The sequence below is a fragment of the Vidua macroura genome, chromosome 6 (assembly GCF_024509145.1).
Source record: "Vidua macroura isolate BioBank_ID:100142 chromosome 6, ASM2450914v1, whole genome shotgun sequence".
NCBI lineage: Eukaryota > Metazoa > Chordata > Aves > Passeriformes > Viduidae > Vidua > Vidua macroura.
This window is the reverse complement of record NC_071576.1, coordinates 11,675,023-11,692,582: the sequence shown is the minus strand read 5'-3', so window position 1 is coordinate 11,692,582 and position 17,560 is coordinate 11,675,023. Positions and strand designations below refer to the sequence as shown.

The following is a 17,560-nucleotide window of genomic DNA, read 5'->3' as shown; positions in this document are numbered from 1 at the left end:
TTCCTGTTTTTCTCATTTTTACCCAGTCTTCAGAGTATTTGACTCAATCTTTCCTTCTTTATTTCTTGGTCTCTTATCAATCTAAATCTGAATGCAAATACAAATAAAAGCATAATTTTTATTCATAAGCTGAGAGTCAAAAATAAACATACAGTTTATTTTGAATTTGAACAGAACTGTTTCAGTGCTATAGATTGTTTGAATGTAGCCTCAAAAATCCAATTTCCCTGTAGAAAACAGCACTTGCCTCATCATTAAGGATTTCTGTCCATGAATGTACCTTGTTACTAGTTTTACACTGAATTGATAAGAATATTGGGCAGAGCTACAAAATATTTACTTTTCAGCCACTCATGGATCTGCTTTAAATCTTCAAATGTACTTGGTACACCTTGGTCAGGACTGTTTCTGATGAAATCCTTGGAAATACTTTGTTACAGGACAGAGATGGGCTTCATAAAGAGAGGAAATCATATCTCAAAGGGCAGGTGACCCAGCAGTTACAAATGTAGTTAAATATGTGCATGCAAAGTCATGTGTCACACATTTTGTGCTACTTAAATGTAATTTCAGACACATCTGTAGAACTTCTTAGCAGTAAGACCAATTATGCAGATATACAGGCAATTTCTTTTTTTTATCTGTAGACCACTCTGTACAGGTGAAGCATTGAATACGGTGTTAATTTGTGCACTACTTTGGTTAAGCCAGTATACCTGAGTTAAATAGTAGCAGAAAGATTTAACACTTTTTAAACTAGAAAGTACAGAGAAAAGGAGTGCTGATTGCTTTCCTCTTCAAATTGCCTTTCCTCTTCTTGCCTGCTGCAAGAATGAGCTCTTGGGTGATAAAGGAAAATATTAAGTAGCCATTCATTGCTGGGAATTCCAGTATTGTTCTTGGAATGCCTTAAAAATAAAGCAGTTTTTTAAACTGATCCTTTTATCTAAATAGCAGTTATAGCTAACAGAAACATAAAATTAGCTATTTGCTTGACCTGATTTGTATGAAAGCTTCAGAGTTAAGGCCCTTTGCTCTGACATGGATATGAAACTGGTCTTGAACAGCAGGCAGCAATTTGGAGCTGCTGAGTCATGAGAGTTTCTTGTGAACATGAGGGTCTTTGTAGAACAGCAGTGACTCCCTGAAGAGCTCAGTGTTACCAAAAAATTGTGAAGATCCTCATTCCTTCTATGACATCCTCCTCCTCTGTCTCCCCCTCCTTTTGAAAATGGGAAAAATCAAGGCAAGGTGGTAAAAATTTTCATTTCACTCTGAACAGCTGAAATGGCATTTGTATAGTCACGATGTCCTAGTATGTCATGTAAGTCAGTCAGCCACTGCTTTGCCAACAACATGCTGCTGAAATACTGCTTGCCCTCTGAGATGCAGGTCTGCTGCATGAGTTGTGTGTATATGTTCACTTGAACACAAGTTCTCAATTTTGGTTTTGCTGACACGGTGATGGTTGGGCAAGTTCAGGATGACAATTTGATTTTTCAATGATTTTCAGAGCTTAAAAAATGCATATATGAAGAAAGTCATGCTTTAAGGAACGATAGAGCTGCATGTGACATGGAGGCCCTCACTTTTATGCCAGTACAAACATTGCTACAAACCAAGAAATTAGCAGCAACTCTACACTGTTCAGTGAGGCAGATCTTGTTTCTCCTGGAAGAGTTGAACAACAACAGTTGTGCAGTTCACACGAGTAGCAGGACAATCATACACACTAGAGAAATCCTTCAAGGAGCTACAGGCACTTATGATCCTGCTGTTCTGCTGGAGTGTTCTGTATATTATACAATCCTCACATTCTTGAATTCCAAAAAGCATGGTTACACTTCACTATCTACTGTCTATTTTTCAGCACATTGTACTTTATGCTAAGCTGGCTTTAGGTCTTCACTAAAACATAAAGACAACTCAGTCTTTTCAATTTTTTAATATGAAAAGCTTAATAGTTTTGATATACTTCAGATGCTTTTGATTTTAAAGAACATTGAATCAAATGTGGTGATACAGGTTTTATTTGAATGCATTCTAAAGTCACTTGTGTGTAAATCAAGAATTGATTGGTAAATTAAATTGCCTAAGCCATGCCAGCAGCAGCAGAGCTGGAAATTGCAAAAGGCCTATAATAAAGTGTTGCAGACAAGTTATCTCCTTTCTTTCATCAGTCTGTGAGCTGTAGCAGCAGCAAGCATTCAAAATCTACTTGATTTCACCACAGAGCACACTCAAGTGCAGTTCACAAGCTGTACTGTCCTTGAACCATCTGGGGTTCATAGCGTGAAACCTCTCATATTCTTCAGCTTATAATATTGTTTTGTTACTGCTGCAGTGGCTGCCACTGTTTGCTTTGCAAGTTGCTGCTTTCAGTGTTCAGCACAACCCCTCAGTAGCTTTGGTCAAAGTGCTTACATAAACTGAAGCTCATAGCAATAAAGGGGAGGCATCCAGTTTTCCCACCTTTGAATTTCTTAGAATCATGGATAATTGTGTCTTTGGAACTTGAAGGAGGAGAACCCAACAACAAAAAAAGAAACTGTTCTGTAAGTTCTGCTCGTTATGATACAAAGTTCTGAACTAATCACAAGCACAATACAAAATGGATTTTTCTTTCTTTTTTTCTTAAATATTTGTCTGAAATGACTCCTTTTATTTATTTTTCTTTTCTGAGTAGCTCATGGCATTGCTCAGTGATGCATTTTGCCTTGCAAGAAAGGGGTAGGCAGATCATTATTTGTAAGCTAGGCATCACTGAGGTCCAGCCTCTTCCCAATGACTCACTGCAGCTCCTGGCTGATGGCATGGCTCATCTACTCCTACCTACTTCCTTGGTCTCTTCAGATGTATGCTCATCTCCCACTTGTCCCTGGAGGCCACTTTACACAGCTCTACCTGGTTTCATTCAACTTGAACCTGTTCTGCCCTCTGTTTCTGTCATGTTCCTTGTTTGGTGGATGCTTTTGCTTCACTCAGTATTTATCTAGAACTAAAGGATGCTATAACACAACACTTCTTACATCAGCTGATGGGGATGGTTCCTTGCATACTGACATCACTGTCTTTTAGATTATTCTTCCAAGCAGCAGAGAGATGCTCAGGGCACAGCATTGTAGGATAGCATAGCAGCAACACTCCTTCCTCAGCTGAAGTAGTGCTGGTTTGACTGACTAGCACAGGGAATAGTAATACTGGAAATTAGGTGTGATAAGCTGCACAAGCATACTATGCCTCTGACAGCACTAACAAAATTCTCAGAGGTAGATCAGCTTGGCTCTGTGCCTCAACCAATCCCAGTTCCAGGGATATAGTTCCCTTGGGGGCTGTGAATATATCTGTGTGTGTCCATTGCTCCCATTGCTATGTTTGACAACCACCAGACTCAAAGCTGAATGTAGTCTTGGGGGGAGAGAGAGAGACAAGTGCTTAGCTACAGCCACACCTTGGATGGCAGCAGGAGCAAACCAGATGTGCTGAAAACAACATGGCAAGGCTGTCACTGCTGCTGGGACTGCCTGGCAGATAAAAACAGCTTGCAAAACAGAGGAAAAATAAAAACCTGTTTTACCTGTTTGAATATATGTTAGGCAGCTTTTTTATCCTTTTCCTTTTCTTCTCTATCTTTGCACCCAAAATTCACCCAGCTTGATGACTTTTTTACTATCACCTCTAATGACCCCAAAATCTTGGCCCTTTCATGCTAACATTTCCCTATGCTTTATTTCTTCTGAACTTGCCCTGTTCCATCTCTTTGTCTGTGTCCACAGCTGGGGTTTCACATCCCAGCATCAACTAGAGCCTGCAGACACTGCTGAGCAGATGGTGGAGCTGCTTCTTGCACAGCCCTGCTGCTGTCCTGTGGCATTTTGCTTCTGTACAAGGCATTGGCCCCCAGCATATCAGCTGTGGATGTGAAGACCAGACCTAGGGTAAAGTAAACCATGTTTGTTGGTTAACTTTCTGGGAAAAAAATCCTCCCCTTGTGCTCAAGTATATGGTAAAATTAATGTAGATACAGGCTGAGAGAGGAATAAGGACAAGGTGGGGATGGCAGGAAATTGCAGTGTGTTCATTAGCATATGAAGAGGGCTATATTTATACCAAGTGCAAGGAAGGCAGCATGATCAGGTGGGCATTTAGGAAGGTATTTACATTTCCAGTAAACCATGGCAGAGGCTTTTCCCTAGAACTGCATGTGCCTCTAATGTTCCTTTTGAAGAAACCCATATTCCTTCCTTACCACAGATGAACTCAAACATGCTTGAGAAAAGTCCAAGTCTAAAAATTCAAGAGACTTGGATCAAGCTGCTGACTTACTACCAGCTGTGTGTGCAAAACAAACCACTTTGCTTTCATATGTTCTGAAACAAGGGCTACAGTGAAAGGAAGATGTTACCTCAGAGGTTCCTTGAGACATGGGTCACTTTTATCAGAGATCCCTGAGTAATTAGTAAAGTGCCCCTACTGATGCTACCAAAATAAAGTAACCCTCAATTGAGGAATTCCATGATTATATTGTAAAGTGGAAACTCAGCCTCCTTAGAGGCACTGTGAGCCTGGCAGTTGGTCATGGTGATGATGTGTCTTGTTTTGTGTACTTTTAGATATACAGTTCAGCCTGTTGTGGATCTTGAAAGCTTAGAACTAAGGATATTGATTTATAGAGTTTATGAATTGTCACTGAAATTTTAGGAGTGTATTAAAAAAAAAGAGAAAAAGCTTTTATTGAACAATATCTGTCTCTTTAAGTGACATTTCCTGTGGAGGGAGATACTCTTCAGTGTAAGGAAGCTGAGAAGCTGATCAATATTTGTATATTTCTAGAGATCTATTTTGCCAAACCTTACATCATCCTCACTAGAAAGTTTGACTATTATATTACAACCTGTATTTCAAGCAGGATGGAATGGAAGCAAAGAAAAAGTTGCCAGGAGTCTGTACTGGAGTTGCAGTGGAACTGGTCTTTCATTTGCAATTTTTAACCATTCTATGGGTTCAATCTGACTTAAAGGAGTACTTTCCAGTGTAGTGGCAATTTTATGTGCCAGCCACCACAGAGATACAAGGCCTCAGGCTTGGAAGGCTTGTGCTTCTCTTGCATGCATGCACCAAAGATAGCACACTGCTGAGTCAAAATAAGATAGTATAGGTATATTTGAAATTCACTTTAATAACTGAGATTTTCAGTCCTTGTTTATAGACATGAAATAGAACCAGATACAAAAAACTGTATTTAAAAGGTTGGAGTCAGAAGTAATTAATGCTTAAAGTGACTCTATAGCCATACACAGCCAACCTACATAAGTGCAGATCCTCAAGAGGTTTGTGATTAGTAGTTAGCCTTACTTCTGCCTAATATATTGGTACCTTGAAATGTAATAAACACCGCACTGCTAAGATAATATACAGTGAGAACATTTCATTGCAAAAACTGATTATTTTCAGTCAAAGTTTTAGCACAAAATTGCATGTTTCTACTTCTAGAGGAAGGTGTCCCTGTGTCAGGCTAAATACTGACAACCTCCCACCCCTGCTTCCTACTTCTCCTTCCACACAAAGCTCTGTGACAGCAAGCCCCTGCTGAAAAGGGCAGCACATGACATTGCAGGTCACAGCAACTCCTTGGTCTGCAAGGGGAATTATTGCTGCATTATGTGAGACGAATCACATTGTTCTGGACAGATTCTCAGTGAAGGAATGTAACAGTAAGACTTGTATTAGTTTGCACTGTTGCTTGTGCTGCCTGGCTCAATGAATTTTATGGCTGAACAAAGCACGAGCCATCAGTGGATCAATTTTTCAGGCTTCTGTATTCACCCCTCTCTCTGAATGGGCCTGGCTACCCCAGTCCTTGGGGATGCCCCAGATGGATCCCCATTCTCCTGGGCCGGGGAACGTACAAAGCTCACCCAAAGACTTACACAGCTGCCTTCGTAAAATATTTGGCCCCAAGGACGTCACCTTGTATTATTTAAAATACTTTCTTCTCTTAAAGAGCACTGTGGAATGCAAACCTCTACTACTCTGACCCTGAGAGTTTTCAACCTGTCTTCCCTGTCCTTTGGCTATGCACCTTGCTCCTGTTGTTCTGTTTCTCTAACAAGGTTTGTTTCCTTTTTGCTCATTACAGAACCTCTTTTGCAGGAGCCTTGTACCCTCCATGCACTCCAGCTCCACAGGTCCTCCCTCCACCCTCTAGTCCTTGGGCCAACACATCCCAGGTGATGTGGAATGGCATATCCTCAGCTGGTAGCAAAAAAAAGAGTGGGAAAGGAGCTGGGCACAGGAGATAGGGCAGAACACAGTGAAGTATCATGTGGGAATGGCTTTTCCATGTTACACTGGTTTCTGCATATAACAAAAAATACCTCTTTCCTCCAAGCCTGCCATTTTCCTCTCGTTTCATTTTTTCTTCTCCTAGCTTCAGGTTATCTCTCTTCATGACCTCTCTGAAGCCACTGTGGTTAAAACACAGGGTAATTTGTTTTTTACCTGAGTACCACACTTTGATAAGTTTAGAAAAAATCTAACTCTCTCCAGGCTGTGAGTTTACCAGCTATTTAAGATAACCAGGCTGTGAGTTTACCAGCTATTTAAGATAAAAATTCCTGATAGTTTTCTTAAACTGCCAAGGATTCTGTCAGTTTGTGTCCAAGGGAATGACTGTCGACAGGGAGCCTGGAAAAGTTTGGGATGGAGCAGTGCAGCTTCTGCACTGGGTCCTGCTGGAGCTCCCCCAGCCTGGCTTGCTGCCCTGCTTGGGAGCACAGGGAACTCTGGAACTGGCCTTGCACCTGCTGGGCTGATGGGGACAAACCTCTGCCAGAATCAACTTTTGCACACAAGAATTTTTAACAGAAAATTTCTTTAACAAACCACTGAGAGAGCCTGACCCTTTTCTTTGTGGAGTTAGTAGTGAAGCTCCTGCTTCATTTCAGTGGGGCAGGGTCAACTTTTCCATCTGTGTAGTACTCAGGGAGTAGCGAGGTAAAGACTGGCAAGGCTGACAGCTGCAAAACTGTAATGTTTGGAAAATGGAACTTTATGAATGTTTACTCTCATTATTGAAAATTCTTGGGGTTTTTTCACTACATTCTGCTCATTCTCCTGGGCTCTGCAGCCCTTTACTGCAAAAGAGGCAAGACTAAAAGCAGAGGCCAAGGCATGCTCAGGAAAGTATTACAAGGATTAGACTGCATTTGTACACACATGTTTATCAAAGAAAGATGTAAATATATATTCACTTGCATCTTCCAAGAGAGTCATTCATGACAGAAGTGTGCATACACTATAGGTGCTTGTTTGGAATTTTTATTAGACACCAGTCTGCACATTGAGCCATTTTCTCAGGCATTACTCAGGAAAAACTCACAGCTTTAACATTATAGTACTTAAATACATGAAAATCTGTAATACATTGCGCAGTGTTTTTCTTTCAGCACAAAAGTTACAATACTTCTGTTTTGTACAATAGTACAATACTTCATGAAGCTCTACAAAAGTGTGTAAGTTAAGTGCTTTAAAAATACATTCTTAGTAACTTTTGGACATGCAGCTTCAAGTCCACTGTAAGAGACTTAACCTCCTATGCCTCAAAAGAAAAACAGGATTCTGTTTCCAGCCCAGAATTAATTAAACACTTGAACAAATTTCTGTTGTTTTGCATTTGCCCAGCTATTTCTTGAATTTCAGAACTTTTCTGCATTTCTAATAACTCAGGATAGCCTTTCCAAACTGAAGGAATCTAAAAACTTTTTCTTGGACAAGAGTTACCATATTCAGAGAAGGAATTTAGGCTTGTCCAATAATATCAAGTAAGATCATGGCCAGTGTATTTGATTATGAAAGGAAGTTCCATAAAGTATTTAAAGGGTAGTAAAAAGTTCATCTCTTACCTATCACTTTGATAATGTATTAGTTAACAAGGTTTTACTAATTTTTAATTAATTTATTAAAAAGGGCTACAATGCTTTCTTCTTTCTTTTTCTTTCTCAACAACATACACAAAAGCAATATCCCCCAAAGCAGACTTGCACTAGGACATGAGATGAAAAACTTATGTTATAAAACCCATCTCCTTTTGCTTAAAGCAGAGAGATGTGCTGAGAAACTGGTACAGTATGACAACATTTTAAACACAGAGGAGACAAGATTTATCTGGCTGGTATACAATATAAAACAAAAATCGAACACCAATGTTACAGTGTTATCCTGAAACAAACCACATTAATTAGATGCTTTGAAGTCAAGCCTATATTTTCTTCAGCTTTTTCATGAATTATTGATCCACTTTCCTCATTAAATGGAATGGCAGGCTCTTGCAGTAAATGGACAAGTGGCTACAACATTTATATAATCAAATATGCTCTGCATCTGGCAATAAAACATGTTTGTGTGTAAAGCATGCTTTCTGAATTGACGTCCCTACAAAACAGATTTGCTAGAACAACCACATTCCTTTTCTTTTGTCTCTAAAGCACAGCTTGCCTTGCATCATCATGCAATCCAGTATTCTACTCTGATCGTATTAAGCAAAATATTTTCCAAGAGCCTTTATTGTGCATTGTGCAACAGAACATTTCTTCTCTATAATGAGATGTAAATAAACTGTCTCACTTACCTTATTTTCTCCATTTCTGCCGCAGAGGCCTACAAGAAATCAAATAATAGGAGCAAGTGAATGAAAGAAAACATTCACTCTGCAGATTTATGCATAGTTAAGGCTTTCCGAATGCTTCTCGGCAAGTGGCTACAAAGCGCCGGTGAGCGAGCCCCACATCTGCATTAGCCGAAAATAACACTGGCAGCTGAAGTGGGGAATAGAGCCGAGCGCAGTGGGAGCCCGGTGTACCCACGAGCCATGGGCACCGGAATGACTCAGTTGTAGCGCTGAGGCAGAAAACGGGGAGGGGAGAAAAAGAAGAAGGGAGAAAAAAAAAAAAAAAAAAAAAAAAAAAAGCCAAGAAAGCAGCAGCAAGTAACAGGTTACTGAGCCTCCCGGGTTTCCCAGGGAAAGTTGAATTGCGGTGCTACCCTCTGTGCGGTGGGCATGGCAGCGGGCTGGGCTGCCGGGGATTGACAGTGACTTCATCACACGTGAATTCGGAGCTCAATTCATCATCTTTCACTGAGCCCGACAGATGGAGGGACGCGAGCGTGCCTCCTTAGTGGGAGTTTCGAGTAATCAAATTACTTTCCTCAAGTAATACACTATCTTGACAATTAGCATCTCAATACATGGAGGCGTCTGGTTAACCCTATGGCTGCTGCTGGCCCGCCTGAAGCTCCCGGCCGCGGCGCCTCCCCGGCCCCTGCCCCGCCGCGCTCCCGCTAACCCCCGGCCCGCGGCTCGGCTCTCCCACGGACACAGAGGCTCTCCTCGCATCCTCACACAGCCGGCACGGCCGCGGGTGGTCATTTCATTAACCTGCCTCGGTTCTTTTTACCGTGTAGGTGCTGTAAATTCCTGCTTATCTATAGCACGGAGAGTCATTAATTTCTCCAGCATTACTTGTTAGCATAGTCTTGTTTAACCCTTTGGTTTCTTTTTTGTCATTATCTCGTGCAGATCCTAAATAGCTGCTCCCATTTCATTTTAGCACAGCGCTGGCACAGAATCTCATCAATTCTCCCAGTCCCACTTTATTGTAACTAAGGAATGAGCACTCAGAGCAATCCTGCAATCTCTAGAGCCAGATAAATCCCAGCATCACAGAATCTCTTATTTATACTGAAAGCATTGGCCATTAATCATGAGCACTTTAAGCCTTATTGATTAATGGCTAACAATCATATTTGAGTATGAAATAAATTAAAGATTGAAAATAGAGAATGTAAATTTAATCAGTCAACCTGCAGGAAATTTGTCAAACTGCCTAATAAAACATCCCAAATGACAAATTGTTGGTTCTTCATTGGGTCACTTGTGTTCCCTTTTTCTCATTTACTTTTGATCTGGCCATTAGAGAAGCTGTCAGTCAGGTTGGTGTTTGCATGGCAATTTCTGTTGTCAAACATTAAGGATTTTAGCCGTTCACCATAACTTGGTAGGCAGGAAGCCAGCTGCAGGAAAAGCCCTCCTCAGTTTCTCAGTAACATATGTAATGCTTGTTTACATGGTCCTTGCTATTTAAACATGTATTACATACATGCTGTGTTGGAACCACAAGGTTGTGTGTGGAATCTTGAGTTAAAAATGTAACCTAAGGACCCATAATTGCTTTCCCTAATTTTTGTCTGTCCATTGAATCCTGCATATTCTGTAGTACACAGGAAATAGATTCAACATTGGTGATCAGAAAATGAACCACAGAGGCTTTCTCCCTGGGCATGAGAGTCTACTGGCAGACCCACTGGCTTGCCAGCTTGGCTCTCCAGACATGAACTACCCAACACTGCCCTGCTCATCATGTTCCTTTAATTTTTGAGGAGATGACAGTTCTTTTGCATGGCTACTCACTGATTCTTTGCCTTGAACTCTGGGAGTCGCTGTGAAGACAGGGTACTTAGAATATCTGATTTCAGAGCTTGTATTATGGCAATATCTGCAGACATAAAGGGAAGATACCTGGCCTTGCTTTTGCCTCATGCTTTGAATAATGCTGCACTCATGGGGTCAGTGTGGGGGTTGCTTTGTGTGATTAAATCAAAGTATTGAGAAAAGGAGCTGTAGACTAATGTTTTGGTGATACTCATCTGTGAATGCAAGTGAGTCATTGGCTGCCAATCCTGACAGGAAATTAGTAGGGAGAAAAAAGCACAGCAAATGCCTAACACCAATTCAAACAAGAAAACTAAACCAAACTGCAATTACTTTTTTTTTTTTTTTTTTTTTTTTTTCCTGGTAGGTCTGGGTTTTTTGCCTCCTCACAGTAAAAGCTCTTTGTTCCATGTAATATGGCCAATTTTCCTTTGGACCATTGAGGGTGTTCTACTCTGCCCTTCCCTGGCAGGCCGGTGTAGTAAAGAGATGTCTCCTCTCTGACTGGAAACTTTGGGGTCAGACCAATCCTCCTCGAAGAGGATGCTCTGCCCCAGCTCAAGCACTGGGCTGCAGTGTGGGAGGGGTTCCCGCTCTCCCTTGGGAGGCAGCAACAGTCTAGAAAAGGTTGCCAATCAACTGCTGCCCTCCACCCCAGTTGAGCTGTCCATCAATGCTTGGTACTCTCCCCAGTTCCAGAAAGTTCAGTTGTTCTGTTATCCCCATTGGCCCCTATTAGAATACCACTCCTCCTCTGTACCCCGATTAGTTCTCTGTATGTCACCCCACTCTGTCTCCCCCCTTTACCCGTTGCCCGTTGGTTGTTTTGTACCCTAACCACTCCTACTCCTTTGCCCTTAATACCCAACCCTGCCTTCCCTCGGGGCTCCCGGAGCTGGCTCCCTCCTAGAGCGCTTGTGTCCCTCGTCTCCTCCTCCTCCTGTTCCTGCGCCTCTCCTATAATAAAGCCTCTAGGAATACAGCTACTCCGGAGTCCTCTCGTCCGTCCGGTGGAGCTATCCGGGTCTCACCACATCCTCCCCCCGGACCGGTCAGCCGAGGGTTTTCCCCCGGACTGGCTGGGCACCTGGGTGAAGCCCGGAGGACTTGTAATTTAATACACTGCAGCACTGCAATGCTCCATTACATCTTTTGACAGGGATCCACTTCTACTAAATAAATAGGAGCACAGGACAGGACTAGAGCCTGGATGTTCTTCAGCAGATTGTCCTAGATTTCAGCTTAGGAAGTTAAATGAGAGTACACATATGAGAAGTGGTGAAAACAAAGACAGGAGCATCTGTAGAAACATAGCTTTCATCCCAAGCAGTTTATTTTCTCAGATAGCTGTGTCCCTTAGAAAAGTAATTTTTTTATCCCCTTTTTTTCCTTTTTCTTCTTCTTCCATTTCCTCCTCCACATTTAATTTTTTCCTTTTTTTTTTTTCTTTTTTTTCCCCCAAAGAAGCCTTAACAACTCACAACTATTTTAAAAGTCTGTGGTTTTCTGAAAAAGCTCTGTAATCACAAGGTGACATTTTTACTAAGACAAAATTGCTGTTCTTAGCCAGATCCCTGCCATTGATTTAGCCTGTGGAAGTTAGAGGTTACATCATCCTCCCACTGCTGTCTATGAATGCTCCTATTTGAAACATCTTACTGAATTGATTTAAAAATATATTCTAAACAGCTCTGAATTGGCCACTTTATGGACAAATTTTGTCCTTAAAGTCTTATGGGACCTATTTCAAGCAGATAGACTGAAGTAAAGGTTGGTGCAAGAATGTCCTTAATGGTAAGTCATCCATAAATTGTTTGCTAGCATGTTGATTCATTTCAAGAGATTATTGATGCCTCAACTGAGCAGTGATTGAAGCTGTGTGATTTTTTTAATTAAATATTTTAAATTAAGATCAGTAATTACCTTTAATTATAAAAATATCAGATGTGATTTATTTACATGGGATTTTTTTAACAATATCAATGCAGTATGACTGAAGAATTTATTTAATTGACCTAAAAATAACAATTTTTGCTTTTAATAAAAAGTTTGGTCTGAGTAACTCAATAGGCTACATTTCTATATACAGTTTCTTTATTTAAAATGCTGAGACTTAAAATACTGAGGTTTGAAGATTTTAATTTTTACAGACATGGTGTGGCAACTATCCCTGGAAGCACTTTTGGGCAATGACTAATAATACTGATAGAAACCTGATTTTTTTCCAAGTGTTTGAAGGAAATGTGATACACCAAACAACTACCAGGACTCACCTTTTTTTGGAAGTGTTAAACACTTAAAAGTCCATTTTGGAGCAGATATTAAAATAGAAGTCAGTTAACTTTTTTTTTTTTTTTTAATATAATCCCCCACCCCTTACTTATTCTAGATTGCAAGTTGACATTCTTTGATATTCTTTGAGAACAAAGTCATTTGCTGGCTTGAATGAAAGCTTGGATGCTGTTAATGGAAACCCCAGGAAATTTAACTGTGCTTTTTTCCCTCTTTAGAATATGGTTATTGCCATTTAGACAGCACGACAACCTCTGGGTTGTTTTCAAGTTAGCAGAGTGAATGAAGGATACTATGATCCCCTGATTTTTTATCTTTCCATGTTTCATTAATGAGTCAAACAAGCTCAAGACGATGGCAGAATATTCTTAGTCATTGACATAGAAAAAGCTTAGTATAGTGATCCAGTTATTTGGGTTTTTTATATAATCAGCATGTATTGTACTGATTATTGAACCGAAATATTTTTTAATGAAGAAGTCATGCTAATGGTCTATCATTCTATTAAGTTCACATTGTGTTTTTGCTTTATTTCCTTTATGATTCCTTTTTGAGGGATAAGCAATCATGGGATTCCAGATCTTTCAGATGTTTAAAGAAATTTCCTTCCTCTAAGATTTTGAGGTTAATTTTCATCCTTTTGCATCTGCCCAATGTATGTATGAAAAAGAAGAAGTACCCTGGAGGTGAATACTTAATTTTACTTATTATCTTTTGTTTTCTTGGAAAAAGCTTTTCATTTTAGAGGGGGGACTGGACCCAGGGTCTGGCTCAGTGCTCACCAAGTCCTCCCACCATGTTCAGTGACTTTGGAGTTGCATGCCGGCTTGTACCAGAGGTACCAGAAAAGAAAGAGTAGCAGGAAGTTACTGCCACTCATTTATTCTTGCTGTTTACTCAAACTTGTTTATTACTGTGGAAATTACTTTTATTTCTTTGCTGAGGAAAGCTGTAAATGAGAGCTCATTCACAACAAAAGTTGTCTGGACTTCTGGCACATTTGTAAACAGCCACATGTTTTCAATCCAACTATACTACTTCAACATTCTTTTCTGCTCACTGTTGTACTAAAGTTTTATTGATAGAAACTATGGTGGTCCTTTTTCCTTTCTTTTCCGACAGAGTATAAGAGCTAAAGATCTGATTTAATAAAAATTACAGACTACATAATTTGATAGGATCAATCTTTAATTAGATGTTAATAAATTTTTAGAGATTTATTTTATTGGCTTTAAACTACCACTCAGGCAATGCCTGAAGAAAGACTAAAATTTAATCTACAGAAACTTTAAAAGAACTGGAGGAAGTGTCCATTTGCATTTGATTGTATTGAATGAATCTGATAGATATTTACAAAAGAAGGATCATCTTTCAGCAAAACTCTTGCCTGGAATTTTCATGGAGGTGCATAGAAAATTGAGTCCAAGTCCCCACATTTGCCACTGTAATCGATATTTTGGTCAGAAAGCATGTGCTCCACACCATGGACCGTAAAACATCTCCACTATGCTCATCTGAAGATATTTCATATATAAAAGGTGAAGAGGTTTAACACTGAGGGAAGAAGGCAGAAGCTGCCAAGGATTACAGCCTTTATCCTTTCCATACTTGTTGGAGCCACTGAAATGAAGAACATTTTCCCTTGGGAAGAGGAACATCACACATATTAGAAAGAATGGGAGGGTTCCATTTAGCTGTGGAGGATTTTCATGTTGGACATGAGGAAAAGCATTTGTCAACCAGTTCAGACTTACCAACCACAAGTAAGTCATAACAAATCTCTCAACGCCACCAAGAGTAGCATTGCACTTTCCCAGCATTCCCTCCCTATCTGGGACCAAATTCTGATGTTTCTTGCGGTGAAAGAAGAAATCCTCCACGGTAACATTAAGTTGCAAATGAAAACTCAGATGTTTGGGACAAACTGCAAACAGCAAAAATATGGCACAAATGCACCTTATTCAGAAAACAAAAAGATAAATTGTCTTTTTATTTCTTGGAGCAGATGACTGAGTTCAAAACCCAGAATTTTTACACTGCACCATAACACCAGTACTCTGTCATGCAATGGCCATAAGGTCGCTAGGATCCATCTTGAAACAGATTTGTTTTTACCCTGTTTTTCTGAACACTACTAAATTGATTGAAATCAGAGGGTGATTTTAACCATGCTAAATTTTGTATGACCAGTTCTCTCATTGATCTTGCACCAATTTTATATTTAAAGCTTATTACTCCCACCCTGTTTTTACGTTCCCATACACATTTATGAAGAGATGTTTTATCTGAGAAGGAAAACAAGATGTGATTCTCTGACTGCTCTCAGAAGATTGTACTCCTTTCCCTCAGTCATTTCAGTATTCCTTCTCTGGATCTGTTCCAAATTACCTTAAATCTGATTTGAAAATGGGTGATCAGAATATACATCATGTACAAAGCACCTTGGCAGTACCTTGTACGGTGGATGTATGCTTCAGTGACCCTAAAGAAAATATATCTGCAGTGCATCTTAGGCTTGTCTCAGATTTCTTGTTCTCTATGAGCCTCTGTGGAGGCTCACAGCTGTTTTACAGTCTAACAACACACCTGGATCTCTGTTTCTCTGCTGATGCCAAATGATGAGCTCCACAAAATAAAGTATTGATGTGGATATGTTTGTTAAAATTCCATTATTCTGCTTATAAATAAACCAGTTCTTATATGAGCTTCCTCATTGTTGTCAATACCTCTAAATGCCTTTATTGTTTAGGCAAACCTGTTTATTGGCTCAAAGTCACTAATAAGTATTTGCAACAAAATGTATCCAAAATCTTCTTTGAAAGTTCCGGTAATCCCTTTCCAACATGACAGTCTTCCATTTTAACATTTACATAGGCTTTTCGTTCAGATTAATCATCTTGAATTACTCTCCATTTTATAACTTTTAGACAGTAATTCTCAACTGAGCACTTTATGAGCTACTTTGTGCAAATCTAGATAGATCATGACTTTTTCCTTCACTGTGAAATTGCTTCTCTTAACAAAAAGTTACTTTTGCAAAAACTGTCATGTTTTATGCCACCTCTCTTCATCCTTGATTGCTCAGGTTGCTTGACCATGAAGCCTTTGCTTCGCTTCATGTTGCATTTTCTCTTCACCACTTAGGATATATTTGTACCATTGCACACAGAGAAAAGGTTTGCTTCTGAGCTTGCCTATTCATGTGTCAGTTGAGCAAGATTTTGGGCTGGGGATTACTGCAGGATTCCTGACACTAGCAGAGTGTAGAGTATTAGTTTGCCTTAATTATGATGGTTTCTGTTAAACCTTCCTCATCCTTCCTCAGATATCCTCCAAATATTCCCTGTTCACTCTCATTCAAACTGAAAGATGAGGCAGAGAATCTCATTAATAACTGGACAAGATCTAAGTTATTCTGAACTTCTGTCTGACCTTCAACATACACTAGGTCTTCCTTTTTTTGGTTTTGTTTTTCTGTCTGTATGACTTAAGACCTTTTCAGTGCTAGTGTTCTAAAAATCATCAGCAAGGTCTGATCTCACTGAATTTTGGCTGAAAGAGATTGGGAAATAACCGTAACAGAGATAAGATTAAAAGAAATATTGTGAATTTTTCTCACAACAGGCATTTAAATTTTCCATGACGTGTTCTGCATGTGTGAACATGTGTCAAATAGCAACATATTAAATTGAAACTGTAACCTACAGGCTTCTCTTTTGCATGGTTGGGAAAACATAGCGTTCTCAAGCTGTTTTATTTCCTAATATTTTAGAATCTTTATTTTGCTTCCTTATTTTCTTTTTCACTCTGTAAAGTCTCAAAACCACATTCCCAGCAGGGGTAAATTAGCAGAGCTCCACTGAAGTGAAGTCTTGCTGATTTATATCACTAGAGGTTCTGCTTTTAAATGTCTTTTTCAATGAGTCAAGCTGATTTCTGTCACACCCAGTACCCCCAAGTAACATGAATGGTGTAATTTCCCTCAAAAAATGGTCCTAAAAGAACCTACACCTCTTCTCCATGTCACTGGACAAACCATCCAGTGAAACCTGAACAATAGACCATTGAAAACAGAGGGCTTCCTGCCTTAAAATGATAGTTCAGACTCAGCTTAAATTATTCAGTATATTTTTGCTCAATCTGATTATTTGAACCTGTGCTTGTAACTGCTGTGATTAAATGCTTGGTTTTTATGAAAACAGTCCCTGTAGTCATCAGCAGAGAGGAAGATCCATAGTGCTAGGAGCTGTACAAACTCTTCAAATGAAATGTTCCATGACCTGACCAACTAAAGCAGGGATAGATATGTACAGTGGTTTTGTTTCCTTTATGGTGCAGCCACACAGCAGCACAATGGACAGTGACAATGGATTGATGAACTATTTTCTTTAGAGTGATTCATCATCCTTTGACGCCATAACATTACAAAAGATTAAAATAGTGAGGTGAAGCCACACCCAACCAATCCTCTGTACAATTCAGTTCCATCGAGTGTGACCCCACCAGCAACAGTGTAGCTATATATACTGTATGTGAGACTGAGGAGACAGTAAAATGCAATCTAGTTAACTTAATGCACTCTATGTCTCCTAAACTAATACATAACACTGCTAACTGCACGTTGCCAGCACACATATGTGGCTGTCCATAACACAGACTGTGGTAACTGCCATTACAGACCTGATATTAAAGCACTTAGCTACAGCAGCTGTCATTTTAAAAGCTCCTGTTTGTCCATAGATAATAAAAAATGGTGTCTGAGACACTCAGGAGTAACTG

The 17,560-nt window shown here is 39.8% G+C and overlaps 1 protein-coding gene across 3 annotated transcripts in view; it reads right to left on the bottom strand.

Moving 5' to 3' along the window:
* BEGAIN (brain enriched guanylate kinase associated) overlaps positions 1-17,560 on the bottom strand; it is a 149,543-nt gene that overhangs the window by 104,752 nt on the left and 27,231 nt on the right. For 2 of the 3 annotated variants that reach the window (XM_053980012.1, XM_053980013.1), the window contains exon 1: positions 8,630-8,833. In XM_053980012.1, coding sequence (XP_053835987.1) covers positions 8,630-8,643 — 14 coding nt within the window. In that variant the 5' untranslated portion in view covers positions 8,644-8,833. Of the gene's footprint in view, positions 1-8,629; positions 8,834-17,560 lie in introns of those variants that run through there. The other variant, XM_053980011.1, reaches the window with a different exon arrangement.